Consider the following 18,861-nt stretch of genomic DNA (forward strand, 5'->3'; position numbering starts at 1 on the left):
ATCACCCAAGGGACTAGACTGCGTGATTGCTTAATTTCTTCTGGAGAAAAAAACTGACAGAAAGTTATTTATTCCTCAACTGCTGAAAACAGATACACAAAAATGCATCCTTAAATCAAATATATAAATTTTCAAATGCAGTCAGTGCTCCACCTGCTAGGATAGGATGAACCTCAGCTTCAGAAGGACAGGAGCTGCCTTAGAATCATCAAGTCCCAGAATGGTTTGAGTTGGAAGGGATGTTAATGATCACCCAGTCCCACCCCCTGTCATGGCAGGGACACCTTCTACCATCCCCGGTTGCTCCAAGCCCTGTCCAACCTGACCTTGGACACTTCCAGGGGTGCAGGGGCAGCCACAGCTTCTCTGGGCAACCTGTGCTGGGGCCTCACCACCCTCACAGAGAGGAGTTTCTTCCTAACATGTCATTTAAAAATCTCCTATTTTAGTTTAAATCCATTCCTCCTTGTTGTATCACTGTTACCTTGTGTAAAAAAAAATCACTCTCCTTTTTTCATAGGTATTTGTTGAGTTCTGGCTTTAATACCCTCCCTTAAATGCCCAAAGGGTGGACAGACTTTGCTGGCGACACTCTGGGAAGGCTCAGCTAGGGCTGCTGGGAGCAGGGACACTGGGGCTGGGTCATATTGCAGCATATCAGCATTAGCCACAGTGTATTTTCAAATCCTTCTTCCTGCTTGAGATTTGCCCAACACTTGATCCAAGCCTACAACAGTAAATAAAACAGCGCCAAGAAATGTTTCCCTGAATTGGAAAGAGCTCATTTATTCTGCTAAATTGTTAACATAGTTCCCAGCAGAGTACTGGCCAACTCGCACCATCCAAACAACTTGGGGCCTGAGAGACTGAGGCCGGCAGGCAGCTCGGCCCCTGCTGCTGATTTGGGACTCAATCCCTGTTATGCAGCTGCTCTGGGGAAGATAATTTCATGCTCTGGCATGTGTCACCCTCTGCAAGTGGCCTGTGCCAGCAAACAGTCCTGGGAGGGTTCACTCTGCTGGAGCCAGCACAGGGGTGATAGCCCAGTGCTTCCCACTGCTCCAGAGCAGGAACAGCCCCTGCTCCCACCCTACTTTCAGCCCACCTGGCCATAACCTCTGAACTGCTGTAGTCCTCACCCTCTGAAAATGATTAAAGTCCTCTGCAGCTCCATTCCATGCTCACAGCTAGGTCATAGCAGCACTGGAGGTACCTGAGGCAAGCTGGGTAGGATGGGAAGAGGAAAATAGTTCTTTGAAACAAAGCTGATGCTTTGATGACACAGAAAGAGGCCCTGAGGTGTCCTGACCTGCCCCTTTCCTGTGTTAAACCCCTTATCAGAGCAAGGGAACTCCTTCAGCAGTTCTTAAAGAGCCAACACAACACCCAGTGGAAACTTCCAGCTTCTCTTTACAAACTGAGAGGAAAACCTGCAGAGCAGAACTGTATTGTTTTAGCAGGGCATGTTCTCATTCTCAGGTGCTGCTGCTGCAGTTCTCCCTCCAGAGTGTCTTCTCAACAGAACAGAAAGGGAAAGGGTTCCATTATGAGATCAGACTGAGCCCATAAATCCCCTGTCCCCATTCTCAACCCCACAGGCATATCTGAGGTGACACATGGCCACAAACAACGTAGGTGGAAAGGTCATTTATTCCATTATCTGCCACCAAACCCAGAGCCATAGCAGCACTTTAGAGGGCTTGGATTGCTAGCAGTGATTGTTCCCTGCTAACAATGAAACTATATCAGCAGAAAAATGGAATTTTTTTCTTGGCTGGAGGCATCCAAACTTCCAGGGAGTGAAAAGCTCAGAAAAAGGTGCCCTATTGCATTTCCTGAACAGCAACAGGCTTTAGCTTTGCACATGGAAGTCTGGTCCTGCACAGCCTTTTAAAGGCTTTGGTTCTTCTCCAGTCTCAAGTATTAGTAACACGTTATTTGGAGTGGCCTAATCTTAAACCCCTGAGGACTGAGAGCAGGAATCTCCATGTTTACATGGGTAAGTGGGCACAGAGGTGCTTGATTAAAGGTTGGACTTGATAAACCACCAGACTGATTCTGATTCAAGGAAACCACTCACACTCCCGGGAGGGACTTTCCAAGCAACAGTTCTGCACCCACTTAATGCTGATGAAAGGAAACACGTGATTTGTAAAGGGCATGTTCAAACCCTTCCACTCTCTTCCCTTGCAGACTTACCTGCTGCCCTTGAAGGACAGTAGCACATGCTACATTGTCCAGATCAACCCCTTCCCCAGTTCATTGCTGTTAAAACTCAGTGAGTTCCCTGAATTCCACTTATACCTAAAAATGTCATTCTAGAGCTGTCACCTCATGCACGGAGATACTTCTGGCACCAAGGTACTCGGAGCAGAGCTCCAGGACACTTGGGAGCTGCCCCAGGTGTATCAGGATGCAGAAATCAAATACCCTCTCTGGCTCCAGCCTGGCAGGAACCCTGACAGGACCCCCAACACAGGGCTAGGTCCCCAAAGAACCTTCAGCTGCTCTTGCCATAAAACTGCTGCTCACAAGATTCAAAGCGGGAGTGCAAGGGTGGAGTGGGTAAGCCTTACAGGAGTCTCCTCCTCATCCCGAGCATGTTCCTGATTCCCCCAGTGCCCCCAGGCTGGCACATGACCTCCACCTCACCTGCTGACATGGTGCCACCCCATGGGAAGGAACCAAGACTCTTCCAAGCACAGAAGCCACAAGACTGGGCACTTCCCTGTGCCAAGGCTGAGCCAAAGGACTTGGCACCTCTGTTCCACTTGCTAGCACAGCCCAGCAGGGCCAGTCTGGGCTCTCCCCACAAACACTGCAACCACTAAAGCAGAGCCACCTTCCTCCATGCCTCCTCCAGTCCTGTACCTGCCAGGACACAAGCAAGCTCAGTCTCTCAGTCCACGGCAGCCAGACACTAAGCACTGTCCAGGGAGAGGGCACAAGAGTTTCAAACCTCTCCAAGCACTGCAGGAACTGAGTTTTCTCTCCACTTCCTGAGCACATTTTCTAATCACTGGGGTATCACAGGAAATCCACATCAGCACTTACAGGAGCTGAGGGGAGGTTTGATTTACTCTTACTGAGGTGTGAGGGTTTTTGGTTCCTTTTTTTTTTTCTGACCGTGAGCTGTGTTTAATTCCTTAAGAGCCATGTCATTGTCCATATGCACTGCCTTGGCCTGACCTCCCAGTACAGAGGATTTCCTTCCTACCTTCAGAGAGATGCTCCATGGTTTAAGGGCTGGGATTTCAGACATGGGATCCCAGCATTCCAGCTCTGTCCCCAGCAGCTTCCCCACAGCCAAGGCAGATCCTGCTCTGAGTCACTCCCTGCTCAGGACTTCAGCCCCTTTGCTCAGGGCTGAAGTTCACCTCAGTTCCAGGGCCTGTGGCACCACGTGAACTTCATTAACATGCGATTAAACCCTCCATTAATCTTAGTGTCCCTCGTGCAGTTCACGACAGTTAAAACTGTATGAAAACAATGACAGGAAAAAGAAACCCAAACTTACTGCACTATATAGTGAGCAAAGCTCTCAGAGACGCTGGAATGACATGATCCACATAAAAGCATTGGAAAACTACTCTCTAAACCACAGGCAGGTTTGTCATTCACAAGTCTAAGCACAACAGAGCAACACATACATCTCAAGACAACTGTTGCTCTCAGAATTCTTATTTATTAAGAGCAGAAAGGAAATTTTACTTAAGTTTTATACATAAAAAAGTAAACAGTAAAATTTTTTTCTTATAGTCTTTTCCACTGAAGAAAATTGAGAAATAACTTGTCTTTTTAGATAATGTTTATTTAAAAAAATAAAATTAATTGACAAAGATACCACACTATTTTGCATGCCGGGCACCCCTTGGCTCGCAGGACCCTGTTCAGCATGAAACCGCTTTGTCAGCAATGCACGAGCAAAAACCACCCCAGCCTGGCTCCCACCTGGCAGCTGCTGCAGCCACACAACTTAGTGAGATATCTCTGGGTTTTTACCAGCTCAGGTCTTTAGTAAATAAATTCCAAGTGGACACTAAACAAGTATTTCACTAAGAGATGATGAAATATTAAAATTAAAAGCAAGTCAGATTGCAGCTGTAATTATACTACATTAGAAACTTCAGTTGGTGGGGATCCATTCACCATAGAGAGATTAATTTGTATTCAAGGTAATTACAAGGACAGAGCATTTTCTTCCTGCATGCTTTCCCGGGCTTGGAACCAACAGAGTTGACTACATGGAAAGTTGACTAGGGTGTACTTGGAATTCACTCTCTCAGGCAGGAGACTAGTTAAGGAGTGTTACTGATAACAAAGAAGAAAAGTTATACAACATTGATTATTATAAATTACTTTGTTCTTATCTGCTTTTAGCCTTAGTCTCCTACAAGTCTTCATCCATTCCTGTAGAAACCCAACTCCTTCTCCATTCCCCTGTGGCAGCTCCCATCCCTAGTGGTGGTTTGAGTGCGTGGGGCAGCCCTTGATACGGAACACGTGGATGTGCAGGTGGGCAGCAATCTGGTTGCACACACTGACGCAGTATCGGAGCAGGTCAAACAGGGACAGGATCTGCACAGGAAAAAATCATCCACAGTTATACCCACATGTTCCTTATGTGCTGTTATGCGTGTAACAGCCCACACTCCACAACCATAGCACTGTAGTCCATTGAGCTGAATCTCCACCTTCAGGAATAACCACAGAATCCTAGACTGGCTTGGCATGGAAGAGACCTTAGAGCCCATCCAGCTCCACCTCTGTCATGGGCAGGGACACCTTCCACTACACCAGGTTGCTCCAAGCTCTGTCCAACCTGGCCTCAAGCATTTCCAGGGATGGGGTGTCACTCCCTAAAGAATTTCTGGGAAGTGTGGGCTTTCTTCCAGCCCAAGACAAGACAGACTCTTAATTCTCCAATCAGAAAGTGGAAAAGAGTTACAGCAGCTACAGAGATACTATGAAATGCCCCATTAACTCAGAATGGTGATAGCCACACACACAATATCTTCCCATCACATCAACACAATTTTACCAAAAGGTTAATACTGTTTTTGTACATTAAACGTGTGCATTTGATAAGCCCAGATAAGTTGAATTTAGGATGTTTATCCTGATGGGTGCTGGAGTCATGACAGACATTCCAGATCTTAAGCCACAGCCAGAGCACCCCAGCACTGCCCATCACGCAGACCCTGCTAACAAGGCAGCAACACTCACCTGCAAAATATTCTAATCTAAGCTTTGAGTATTTGCTACAGTGCTTTGAAGTTTTAAACTATCACAGTCATCAAGGCTGGAAGTGACTTTCAAGATCATCAGGTCCCACCATCAGCCCAGAGCCACCATAATCATCTTTAACCCATGTCACCAGGTGCCACATTCAGAAACCTCCTGAACTATACCAGGTATGGTGACTCCATCACTGCCCTGGACAATTCATTCCAATGCCTGATTAATTCTTTCAGCTTTCTTTTTTTTTTTCAAATATCCAACCTCAACTTCCCCGGCCCAGCCTGAAGCTGTTTCCTCTTGTTCTTGCCCTTGCTGCCTGGCAGCAGAGCCTGACCTCCCCTGGCTGCACCTTCCTGTTAGGGAGTTGTGCAGAGCTAGAACTTTCCTCCAGGCTGAGCCCCTACAGCTCCCTCAGCTGCTCCTGGTGCTCCAGACCCTTCCTTCCCCAGCTCAGTTCCTTTCCCTAGACACACCCCAGCCCCTCAGTGTCTCTCTGGTCAGGAGGGGCCCAGAGCTGCCCCAGGACTGGAGCTGCCCCAGCAGTGCCAGCACAGGGAAGCACACTGGGCCTCCTGGACACACCATGGTTGTGACAGCCCAGGTGCTGTTGCCCACCTGGGTTCATGTCCAGCCACTGTCACCAGAACTACCAGATCCTTTCCCAGCTTTCCAGCCTCTCTTCTCCCAGACTGGAGCATTTCATGGGGCTGTTGTGACCCGAGGATAGGACCTGGCACTTGGCCTGGCTGACCTTCCCACTGCTGGCCTCAGCCATGGATCCAGCCTGTCCAGATTCCTCCAGAAGATCTACATCCCACCCAACCTGGTGTCCTCTGCAAACTGACTGGGAGTGCCTTGATCCCCTCACCCAGACCATCCATAAAGACAGTGCCCAGGACTGTCCCAACACCAAATCAGGGACACTGTGACCCTGCTCAGCCCTGCACCAGCTTCAAATCTACCCCCCCTCCAGGGGATTCAGCTGGGCACAGCCAACACAATTAATTAGTGGCAGAGCTAATTAATAAAATGAGCTTGGACTCACCAGGGCAATCCAGAGGACAATATACTCATCAATAAAGCTGTTAAAATACTGGTCAAGGAACAGCAATGCTGGGCCTATGAATGCTGTGTCATAAAGATACATCTCACTCTTGGTCATGTGGGCAACCTATAGTAAAAAGAAAAAAAAAAAAAAAAACAAGTTTAAGAAATAAATATATGCCAGCCAAGGTAGAGTGATTTCAGAACACACAAAGCCAAAACCATACAGTTCAAGCCACATTACTGCAAAATACCAAATACTCAAGTGGCAGCAACAATATTTGAACTATGGTGCTCCACAGAGATGCAAGAGAGATGCAAGGTTTGCAGGGAGGCATCTTTTATTAGAGCAGAGAATGTAGCACAGGAAAAAAACTAACGAGTTTTCCAGCTCACCTCCTCCTCCTCCCAGAAACCAAAGAGTGAAATGGAAGCAGACTAGTAACTTTTAAAGTTGAACCTGGAAACAAAAACTCACAGCTGCTAGAGCTGAAAACGTCAAGGACACTCACTGTTCCTCTCCCTCCACCTCTTTTTCTCCCATTTCATAAGGATCACCACCTCTCTCTGGTTAAAATTTGATAAACATTTTTGGTGTTCAAGTGTGCCCTTCTCACCTCCCTAGGTGCACAGAACCCATCCCACACTCCATCCTCACTGCACAACACAGCTGGGATGGGACTGAGCACCAAAGCAGGCCTGGTAAGAATGAAACTTTTCTTCCACTATGAGCTCAAACTCTTCCTCCACTATGAATTTAAACTCTTTCACTGTGAGTTAAGTCCAGCACTGACCCAGCTCACAATAGCCCAACAGAGGCCTGCAGAACTGGGATAGTCTTTGAGGCAGGAGCTCTTTAACCCTCATTCAATGACACCTCCGCCCTTGTATAAACCTGTTAACTATTTTAACCCCTATTTTCCTCCAATTCTTCAAGTTAAACCCTCAGGAAGTGTTCCAAACCTCAGCAGCTCCATCACCTCCTCTCCTTCTGCCAAACCTTCCTCCCCTTTGGGTCTGAGGGGGATTCCAGCCCCCTCTGTTTCAGCCCAACTCTTCACACATGCACAAATACATTGCAAATGTGTGAATTAACAGCTGGGGAAGGGGGAGAAACAGCTCTGAGCTGTCTGGTGCTGCCTGTGCAACCACAGCATCACCTCCATGTTTCCAATGCCCTTTCAAATACAAAAAGACTCTGCTGCACCTCCCGGCTACTTAAAGCAAAGCATGAGTATCTCTTCAGTGCACAAACAAGTGCCAGTTACTCAGTGGAATACCCAGAGAGCTCCATAATCTACAAAAAGTTCTCCTGCAACAAGACTGGGAAAGGTTCTGGCACACTCACCACCAATTTATTTGTGATCTTGGCAGACACAAAGCCAAAAGTCAGAATGTAGAGGCAGGGGTGCCTCTCAAAGAGCTGCACAGCAGATTTCTTGTAGATCATTGCAGCCAAGGCAATCACTGAGCCAATATGGAGAAAAGGTGAGAGGACACTTGTTCCCTGTGGTGAGATTAAAGCATGAGGTTAATAAAACACACACATTGCAAAGAAACCGCAAAGAGCCCCTCATGTAGTGTGCAATGAGGGGTTAAAAATAAAATCACATTAGAAACATCTTTCTGAATGCTGGTGGTAAAAGGAACAAATAGTAGTGAAACTTGAACATGCAGCAGCTGAGAATGTGGTGAAAACTTTCTGGTTCTGGGGAAAAAAAAATCAGATTTTAGGCAGCAAGAACACTGCAACAGAAGGTGCTTGTGCAGACACCTCCACTCATTCTTTTATATTAGTAATATAAATAATATAGATCTTTCAGAAGGATCAAACCCAGAATCTTCTTGAAAAATTTCTTTCTATGAACTCTTCAGTGAGGGGTGTATTTGTATAAATTTGTTTATCTCATTAACTCAAAACCAAGTATCAAAGTACAATGAGTACTTTTAATAAAAAATTTTAAAACTTTGACTCCTAAATCTACTATTCTTACACACACAATATTAACTTGTTTTTCCCAAGCCAGCAAGGAGGTAAAGGGAAAATATTTTCCATGGAGGAGCGATTATGTTAAATAGAAACTGTGGCTGAAGAGCCTCTGTGCTGAGGAGGAACTGGCAGCCCAAGGTACTCACTGCTATAGTGGATCCATTTTTGCCAACTCCACCCGTGAAGATCACACCAAAGTAGTTTGTACAGGAGAAAATAGTTCCTGCCACAGTACAAAGAGCTGGGAATATTTTCACCTGAATATTCAGTATTGGAATCTTAATGGAAGAGAGACAAGAAGTTACAATATGTACAAACTCAAATTTGGGTTAATATTTTAGGTGCACTCAAACACTCCACTTTTCAACACATTTGCTCTTCTCTCTCTGCTATTCAGAGATTGACTTTTCTACAGAGAAAAATTTATTTTCCAAAAGCTTCCATGAAGCCTCCCAGAAAGCCAGACTTATGTTCAGTTACCAGAGAAGAGACACCAAGAGCAGAGAAATGGACAGAAACCAAGAATTTCCTCTAAATCATCCCAGGGGAGAGAATCATCACCTTTCCTGAAGCTGCAGTCAAGACCAACCTGGGCAGAAGATGAGCCACTTGGGGATGGTCAGATAAACCCTTACAAGCACTGGATCCAAACTTTTGTGCAAGGCAAGCAAAGAGATCAGACAAGTCAGATCAGAGTCAGTGACCCAGGAGAGGAAGGATGACGTTGCTAAAGAAGGGGAGAACGAGCACAGGCAGTTTCGAAAGTTTCCTTCGTTTTTTAACAGTACTGTTTCAAGCAGAACAGGAAAAACTAGAAATTAAGAACAGTCCAAAGTAAACCACAGGAAATATGTTATGGGAGCAAATGTTTAGAGATAACTACCCAAAACTTCCCAACTGTATCTATTCAACTACTAAAAGCTCTTTATTCAGGAACTGAAGTCATGGCACTCAACTGAATAAATGCTTGGTTCCCCAATGAGTCCAGCCAGGAACAAAAAGCCAAAGGAGGTCAAATTGCTTCTGTTTTTCTTTAATTACACTCTCAGAGTAGTTTTCAGCAGGTAAACAATGAAATATTATGAGTTGGAAGGGGCCCACCAGGAGTATCCAGGCCAACTCCTGTTCCTACACAGATAGCCCAACAACCCAACCCTATGTCTGAGAGTGCTGTCCAAACCCTACTAGAGCTTGAAGATTGTTCTTGCAGATCCTAAGTTTTCTATTCCATTCAAGAACTCAATCTCTTCATCTTTCCAGGGCATGATTAAGAGGCAGAGGAGCTTTAACCCTTCATCCCTTGTTCAGCCCACTCCCCAAACTCCACCCAGTTTCATGACACTTAAATATATTTCTCCCTTAATAAGGCTACCCTGTTAAGGCAAAAAAAAAAAAAAAAAAAAAAGGCATTTCCTACAAGATTGTACAGAAAGAATAAAGACAAGCAAAGAGAAGGCTTGAATTGCCAGACTGGAGCACTACTTGTAATCATTCATTAATGTCAGGAGACTCAGGACTCCTCAAGCTTTTCTAAAAGCAGGTACCTGCACTGGCCTCTGCCTTAGAACTTTGGTATTTAAAGAAGGGGGTGGATTGACTTTTACAAGCAAAAGGAAACAGTAGCAAACTGAATTGCAGGAGTCAAAAGACCTTAAGGTTGACATTTCCCCAAGACAAAGGGAAATGGCTGGGAAAAACACCCCGTGAACTCCCAGTTGCCACTAGAACACTGGAGAAAGATGGACAGGGAAAGAGAAGATAAGGCCACACTGTTGTAACACCCAGTTTGACCAATTTTAGGTTCCTAACACCCTCCCTTTGGCCTCCACAGCAGCTGCATCAGTGCAAAACATGTCTGAAGAAAAAAATATTGAAAAACAGCCACACCCAAAAATTTGGCAGAGGAAAGCCAGGAGTGGATTAAAAAGTCAGCACCTGCTGAATTTCTCTGCGTACAAAAGGGGATCAACAAAGCCAAAAGTGGGAAGCAGCAAAATCATGCACATATCAGATTACTTTTGTTTTTTCCCTCTGACTGGAGGGAGAGAGGGAAATGGTCCTACAAAGAGACACCACAGCACCTGAACTTTAACTCAGAGGACACTGGAAGACAGCTGCAAGGCTTCCCTGTCTGGTATTCCATGTATCACTACAGTACCTGCAACTATTCCGCCCTTACCGGTGATTCCAGGGGCTTCATCCAAAGCCACATGCAGGCAGAACTTCCCAAAAGCATGTCAGCAATGCAGGGAAGCACCACCAGTCACATCTACAGGCAAATGAGGTTCTCTTTTAAACCCTCTGAGACCGATCAGAGACGGAAAGCTGCAGAATCCAGGTAAACCCTGGGAAAGAAGCATTCCAGGTTGGACAGAGCTTGGAGCAACCTGGTCTAGTGGAAGGTGTCTCTGCCCATGGCAGGGGGTGGGAATGAATGAGCTTTAAGGTCCATTCCAAACCAAACCGTTCCATGATTCCAGATTTTGTTTGGGAAGAGCCCAGGCACAGCAGTAACCAAGTGGCAGCAGGCAATGGATGGAGTCGGGAGGGGCTGCCAGAGCCGGCATTAAAGCAAGTCTGGAATATTTTGCCAGAAAATTACTCCCAGGATTCCAAAGTACATTTCATCAGTTTTGTGCAGAATGAATTGGGATTTTAAAAATAAAATTATGAGGGAATAGGCAAGAGCAGAGCCCAGCTAAGGGCTCATGGAAGCAGCAGGGAGGGAGCACACAAGAGTCCTGTTTCCTCCAGGAACTCCTCCTGTCACCAATCCCACAAATATCACAGCCAGCTGGGCAACTCAGACCCTGAAGTCCTTCTCACAGGGCTAGATCCCAGCTGGAGGTTGGAGCTGTCCAGAAAAACTGCAGTCACATCTGCCCAAGGAACAGCTTCCAGAGGGCTGAATTCCAGCTTCATATTCCCAAAGTGTTTGTGCTTTTTTATATTCCAGACCCTATGGGAAAAAACACCAGCAACTGCATCACTTTTCTTGCTTCAAGCAGGAAAATCAACTCCAAATACACAATCTATTAAACAAGTTACTCTAAGCTTCCTTTCTTTACTCACATGTCCCAAATGATCCAAACTGAGCCATACTCAGCATCCCACAGGAATTACCCAGCTCCAGAAGCATGGGGAGCAGCATTTAACAGGCTTTGAAGAAAATTTACACTGCCAGAACGGAGGGAGCCAGGACAGGCACACACAGTTTCATGGAATAAAAGACAGGTAATGAAAGCAACAATTTCCAAAATTCACAACTCTGCATTTTGCCTGTTCAGAGTGTTTTGCTTTTCCCATGAAAAGTGGAATGTTTGAGTACACAACTATATCTACTCCCTATTTCCCCAAAACAGAAGCAAACAGAAAATACCAAACTACCAACTTTGCAGTCACATCAAGTATTAAAGGATTAGAGAGGGCTGGGTGAGAAGGGGTTGTATGATTTATTTTGCTCTGCAAGCAGTAAGTAACATTTATCTCTAAATGAACACAAAATCTCACTCATTGAATTATACAGGATTTTCATGGGAGACCTGATTAATGTTGTTCTCTGGAGAAATGCTCTGTTAAACTAACCAAAATAGTTTAATAATTTTGGGAGCTGCCTCAGGCAAAGGCTGCTCCAACCCAGAACTTCTGATAGATTTCAAGATTTTGCTGAAAAGGGTTATTTAAAAGGCCATTTTGGAGTTATTTAAGCTATTTAATAACAAGAGATCCATTTCTAAGCTCACACAAACATTACTGAACTATGCCAGAGGTTGCTGTAGCAGCACTCCCGCTTTTTTTTTTTTCTTTAAAGGAAACTGAGAACTGGAATTGATAAATTCTCTTGATAAAACAGAATATTAAATTATAGCTGCATCCGGATGTTGGCCACCTTAATATTTCTAGATATTAATGGCACCAATAAGGTGATATGTAGCCTAATTTCTATTTTGTAATCAGCCCTTCCCACCCTCATTCCGTATAGATGGTATTTATTTTGCCGTTTATAGAATTAATTAAGGGCTTTAGGGTTTTAAGCATGAAAGCATAAGCAGCAAAATCAGGATGGCCACAATTAGCTCATTTGAGATCCTCTCCACATACTGTGGGTTCACTGCTCCCATTACACAGAGCATATTAGAAATTCATCCATTTGGGGTGAAGCTTTTCAGGGACTTTTGACCATCTCTTGGTCTTATTGAAATCAAGATTTCTTTCTCCTTAAGAATTGCATTTACCAAATACAGAGAGAAGATCAATATCCAGGAAGGAAAACTAGGAAAACCTTTCAGGAAATCAATGCTTTGGATTTTATTTCCAGTAAACTTACACATTTTTTATTTATGTATGCTCATACATGCTTTTCTGTGAACAATGCCATTTTAATAGCTCAGTGTCACTTCAGTAATACTTACTATTGTATTACTATTATTATAATTATCATTATTATTAAACTGTCAGCTGACATGGCCTGGTAAGCCTATATCAACATATCTATATTATATATAGATATATACATAGACATAGATATAAATAAAAGTTCTGCAGCCAGGCTGTGCCAGCAGCTCATTTAATCAGGATCATCTTATTTTAAAAGGAAAAACCTGACAAGTGGGGGTTGTCCCCTTACAAAAATTAAGTCATCAGCCACATCCAGGCCAAATTATCTACTGATAGCTCCCAACTGCTCTCCAAAAGTTTCCCCAAATCCTCATCCAGTTTAATATTCCTCCACTGCTAATTGCATGAAATTCATTCAGGTTTTGGCCAGGATTTCACCAAAGGTTTAAGTTCATGTTATGTTCATATCGCTTTTTACCTGCACACACAGGGTATAAAATAACCTTGTTTTAATGTCTCTGGTACAGACAGAATCCACAGTTAATTCCATGGGATCTGAATTCAAAAATCTGTTTCCATTTATAAAGAAAAGTGAAACCTTCCTGCAGAAGTGAAACTGTCTCAAGATGGGCAGGAGTCCTTCAGTGATCACTGGATTATTATAAAGGATAAAATAAGAACACAAGCAAAATTACCAGAGATTGCCAAAAAGGTGGTCCTCCAATCACTGCCAGTAAATGCATGATTATTATGAAGATTTGTACTTCAGTCACATCAATTCTGATTAGGTATAAAAAGCCCAAAAAAAAAAAAAAAAAAAGCAAAATTATTCAAAGCAATTTCAAGTCGGTTATTTGCAAGCTCAGCAGCACAGCTCTGTCATGCACAGTATAAAGGCTGAGGAAAAGAGGAAAAACTCACCAATAACTTAGAAGGCAAAAATGTATTTAGTTTTATTGTTCAAATAAAGAGCAATGCTGTACTATAATTTTGTTTTACTTCACAGTGCAATAACAGAAAAATCCATTTTATCAACCAGAAACATTGGAACTCTTCACTGCCCAGTGGCAGCTGCAGAAATAAATATTCAGTTTTAACCTTGTCCACCAAAAAAAAAAGAATTTAGTACAGATGATAAAATTCTAAAAATGTATTTTTAACCCCTATTATATTCCCTACCCTATCTTAATATGAATATCATCTGAATAGCATCAAGCTTTGAAAAGAAACATGAATCCCTAAAGGGTTGATGGAAATGGTGCAGTGGCAGCAAGAAGAGAAACCCCTTCTGGTTCCAGCAGAGCCAGGATGTGCTGTAGGAAAAATGGGAGAAAACAGAAAATTTATGGCTTTGTTTTAAGGAGCATGTTAAAGTCTTAGAGGTAGAAAGAGGGGAAAATGGGTGTACAAATGAATGCCAGAAATAGGAGTATATAAAAACACAAGTGAAATGAAGAAGATGGACTTGCTGGTGTGATACATATATATATATATATATGTATATGTATAGGGTGTATATACACTATATATGTGATAAATAGGGACACACATTCTATACAGCTATATATATATGCATACAGATGTATATAAATATGTATTATAGCCACATAATAGTATCTTGCCCTGAAGTGCTACATCAATAATAATCCTTCAAGTTAGTTTGAAACATTTCTGGTTTATCCACATTTCCAATTAGATAGTTCTACCTAAAAGACTCCAAATCCCTTCATGCACACACAAGCTTTGCTGTGAGAAAACCCTGCTGATATCACCTGCACAGGGAAGAAGGATTATGGGGCGGGCTTTCCTCTGTCTGCCTTAAGCTACAAGACCATGGAATTGATTTTAGTATCAGCTCAGTGTTTCTCCATAGGCTTTGTTTCATTTTGGGAGTGGATCCTCTCATTTGAGGATCTCCAGTCTGGTCAGCAGCAGAGCACATGCACAAGGGATCATTCCAGGGCTGCAGCTAAATCCCATGGTGGATATCCCCCCATGGCAGGGGTTGGAATGAGATGAGTTTTAAGATCCTTCCCACCCCAACCCATTCCATGATTGCTTTGCCAATTTGCTTTCCACGACACAAACCTGGAGATGGAACATCCAGGAAACAACCTTTGGAGCCCTCCTATATTCAATTCGCTCAATAACAATCCTGCAAGGCAATCACAACTGGCTGGAGAAAAAACTGACTTCCACTGAGGAAAGGATGTACTAAAATATCTCTGTTTTCAGTCCTGATACAAACAAATGGAGCCATTGAGGTACCTTGCAAGAAAAAAATAAAAATGCTCAGCAGAGATACACAAACCAACTGATTTAATGCAAATTACTTCCTCACAGCCCTTGGAGTCAGCACAGAAACGTGTTCTCAGTGTGTCGAGCCAAGGAAGGACTGGAGCAGCTCCATTCCAGGAGTGCAGGAATGTGTTTTAGCCCATTTCACTACTTCTGTCAATCTCCCAAAGAACAGAAAGAAACTGAGAAAGTTCACAGAAACAGTGACTAATAAGTTATGGAGGTAACTTACAGCTTTCCTCGGATAGGAAACCAGGTTTCTTTTGGCAGCAGAAATCTTATGCACAATAAAGTCATGTAAGGAAACCCAAGTTATTCTGCTAGACAAACCTTTGCACAAGACTGAGAGCCCAACAAATACACGGGAAGCAGTGCCTGAACTGAGGTTAGGGAAACAGTTTTATCTTTACACAGCCATGGCACAACCTTTACTCCCCTGCCGAGGGCTCTGCCCTTCCAGCTCAAACAGAAACAGCATCAGGCAGCCAAGGATATTTGTTAAAAACTTGCCCCTGACTTACAGTAAGAATCTCCTACTGTAGAACAAATATGAGTCTTAACTTCAGTTCCACCTTAATATTCTGTATTTTTAATACCAAATGGCTCCTTAAAACAGAAGACAAAAGCAATGAGACCCACTGAAGAGAAACTAAACACCAAACTATCCCCTAAAGAAAGAATAAATTCTTAATCCCAAGGAGGAAAACGGCCTGGGAACATCCCATGCTCATTAAAACCACTGTCAGATGACTTAAAATGATAGGCTTGACATTAGTAAAGCACATGCCTCATGTTGGAATTATTCAGTGAATTTTTTTTTTTTTTTTGCAGGATGGCAAGGTGCCTCTGGACAGATATCTAAGAATGCAGACATCCACAGGCAGCTCCTCAAAGCTGGACCACAGAAGGCAACAACATCTGGAAGCACAAAGTGTGAAAGGGGCACATTGTTCCTCTCTGGGTTTAACTTGAATTCAAGATAACTGTGCAACCACAGCATGAACCAGATACATCTATGATGCTGCTACATGGAGCAGTCATCCCAAGTTCCTTAAAATCCGACCACTTTCTTCCCCCAAAAACACCTGCTCAGCCCCACTTTCTCTCCTGTGCCAGCACCATCTCCTGCCATCAGTAGGGTCAGGAGATTGGCTTGGCTAAAACAGTCCAACCAAAAAAGAAGAAATTCCTGTCCCAATTCCCAGCCCATCAGCTTTCCTGGTGTTTTTTTCGTGACCTCAGGAATGCTGGGAGCCCTGAGGAGATGGCAGGGAAGGTCTGCTCAGCCCCTGGAAGCCAAACAACCCAACACCAAGCCAGTGGGACTTGACAGCTCCAGAGAGGGGAGGGAAAAAAATGGGAATGATAGACAAGTGGATTGCTCTCAGCCTTCATAAAAATCCTAAAGAGCCCCTAAAATGAAAAAGAAGTGAAAGAATGCCATTATAAACCAAAGCAACAAGGGTTTTGTCAAGACAGATGTGAGCAAAGCAATATCCACACTGCCTGGAAAACATTAACACATCAGGTGATCCAGAGGACATTCTTACACCTAAATGATTAACTTCAATTTATGCACTGTATCCAGGTAAAATGAGCTAGCAATCAAAAAAATCCATAAACTGCCTAGGTCACCAGAGTGCTTTTAAACTCTGGTAGAGCTGGGAAGTACCAATAAATGGGAAGGCAAAAGCAGGGCTGCAGGAAAGCACTTGCTCCACTTGGAGGGATGTTGGAATCCAGGGCACAGGGAATATTTCTCTGCCTGTACTGAGATGTCCTGAACCTCAGGAGAACACTGCTTTTAACTTTTGTCCATGGAGAAAGCTTCTAACACTTTGGGATGAATTGGAATCTGTGAGTGTGTGGAATAGACAGTATAGTTTATTAAAGGGTGAAAAACTTAGAGTTTTAGGTTTTTAGTATGGAGGTAGATAGGAGACAAGACAGAAGATTTTGGGCATTGTATGATCTTTCTTGTTCTTCATCTACTCCATTTTTTTACAGTGTTGGGAGCACAGAGTGACTGGTTAAAAAGAACCCCAATGCAGATGTTGCAAAGACAGAAAAATAATTAGTTATTGGTAGAAAGGTAGAAATAAAGTACATTCTAAGAGTTAATTGGGCAAAATAGCTTTAAAAGACCTTGAATCTGTGTGTCTTGTGACTTTTGGTGCCTTCTCTTTGTATGCTAAGTCTGAGATGTAGGCGGCGTGCAGAACTTCTGTTAAGAGAAAAATAAACAACAACCTGAAGACCAAAAAACCAAGAATTCCATCTGTGTCTCATTCCTAGCACAGAACTTTTTAGGAGTCTCCCCATCAGGGAGGTTTCTACAGAAGGAGACTGACCAATGCCTTTCTTTTTGAGGGAAAACACACCCACCTTGCTTTAGTGGATGGGGAATTTATTCACAAAGCAGGGTGATAATGTTCCTGCTTAGGTACGACATCATTAGTACTGTATTTTATTCTACATCAAGTTCCATTGCATATCCAAGTGACTCTCCCATGGTAAACATTAGAGAAAAGACAATTTTGGAGCAATGGATCATGTATCAAATAGCAAAAAAATAAGGGGAAAAAAAGCAGAAAATAGGGAAAGGCCTTTGTTCCTGCAGGCTGCCTCATTTAATTACTATAATCACATTTAATTACATATAAGCAGGTACCACACACAGAGCTGTAAGAAAGCAAAACCATTTCAAAGCAAGAAGGGAATCGGCCAGTTCAAAGATTCTATTTGCAACTTGTGTTTGTATTTATTTACTCATTTCAATACAACAGTGGAAATCCTCAGAAAAAACAAATGGGAAGAGCAAGCAGCATGAATTCTGCAAGAGGTTCTTAAAGCCTCTGAACTGGGATATTTTTATTATGTGGGTTATTTTCAGACATCACTGGAGCCACACTTCCCCCCAACCTGACAGCTTTGCTGCCTGATGTTTCCTGACAACTGAGTCATGTCAGCACTGCCCAGACACTGACACTGTGCACATTGTATGGAAGATCATCAAGGCCCATGAAGTGAAGAAAATGAAACAAGCCCCTTTCCCAAGACATTCCCACACTACAACAGATGGACGGAAAGTTATTGTCCAAGTTCAGAGGACACAAAGAATCAAGTTCCAAAAATCTCTTCTTCAAATAAACCAGGGCCTTTTTCATCTTCTATAAAATAAACAGAAGACCCCGTATTGAGCTTTAAGATCAGCAGGAACATCCAGGCAAAGAACAAGAACAAAGAGCTGATGCTGACAACAGAGTAAAGAGCCCAGACTCAATATCTGACAAACTAAAATGCCCAGACAGAACATCCAGTGGCAAGGCTGGGGAGAACACTCACAATAATGCTTAGAAGTACTGATTCTGCAGCAAAGTGATGTTAGGGAAGAATAATAACCAGCAGCACTGTAGAAGGCAGGAACAGGGTCAGGCAATGTCAGCACTGCACTGGGGGCAACCACAGCCTGAAAACCAGAACACCCAAGGATTTAATTCAAATGAAGTCAGAGAAGCATACAAGTTGTGAGTTTTTAAATGCCCATTTCAACCCTCATTCCCTATCTGCCTAAGTTCACAAGACAGGAGAATTCCTGCAGAGTTTCCAGGGGCAGCTGCAATTCCTGTGGCGACACTGCCATCCATGGATTCTCCTGCACACACTGCAGTGTTTTCCTCTATTGATCCTCCTTTCCCTGTTGTGACAAATTGAAATGCAGATTATTTGCCTGTCTTCAAACCTGTACAGTCTTCCCACATAAGAGAAGATCCAGAGAACCCCACCATGGTTTGAGTTAGAAGGAACCTCAAAACTCATCCCATTCTACCCCCTGCCAGGGCAGGGACACCTTCCACCATCCCAGGTTGCTCCAAGCCCTGTCCAACCTGGCCTTGGACACTGTCAGGATGGGGCAGCCACAACCTCTCTGGGCAACCTGGGCCAGGGCC

General features: G+C 43.6%; 1 protein-coding gene across 4 annotated transcripts in view; it reads right to left on the minus strand.

Annotated features, from left to right (window-relative positions):
* Nucleotides 1-3,790: 3,790 nt before the first annotated feature.
* Nucleotides 3,791-18,861, minus strand: part of CEPT1 (choline/ethanolamine phosphotransferase 1) — a 33,234-nt gene continuing 18,163 nt past the window's right edge. For 3 of the 4 annotated variants that reach the window (XM_059867732.1, XM_059867734.1, XM_059867733.1), the window contains exons 5-9: nt 13,309-13,393; nt 8,422-8,553; nt 7,634-7,792; nt 6,287-6,412; nt 3,791-4,578 (exon numbers count right to left, since the gene is read on the minus strand). In XM_059867732.1, coding sequence (XP_059723715.1) covers nt 4,459-4,578; nt 6,287-6,412; nt 7,634-7,792; nt 8,422-8,553; nt 13,309-13,393 — 622 coding nt within the window. In that variant the 3' untranslated portion in view covers nt 3,791-4,458. The remainder of the gene's footprint in view (nt 4,579-6,286; nt 6,413-7,633; nt 7,793-8,421; nt 8,554-13,308; nt 13,394-18,861) is intronic. The other variant, XM_059867730.1, reaches the window with a different exon arrangement.

The sequence above is a fragment of the Haemorhous mexicanus genome, chromosome 25 (assembly GCF_027477595.1).
Source record: "Haemorhous mexicanus isolate bHaeMex1 chromosome 25, bHaeMex1.pri, whole genome shotgun sequence".
Taxonomy (NCBI): domain Eukaryota; kingdom Metazoa; phylum Chordata; class Aves; order Passeriformes; family Fringillidae; genus Haemorhous; species Haemorhous mexicanus.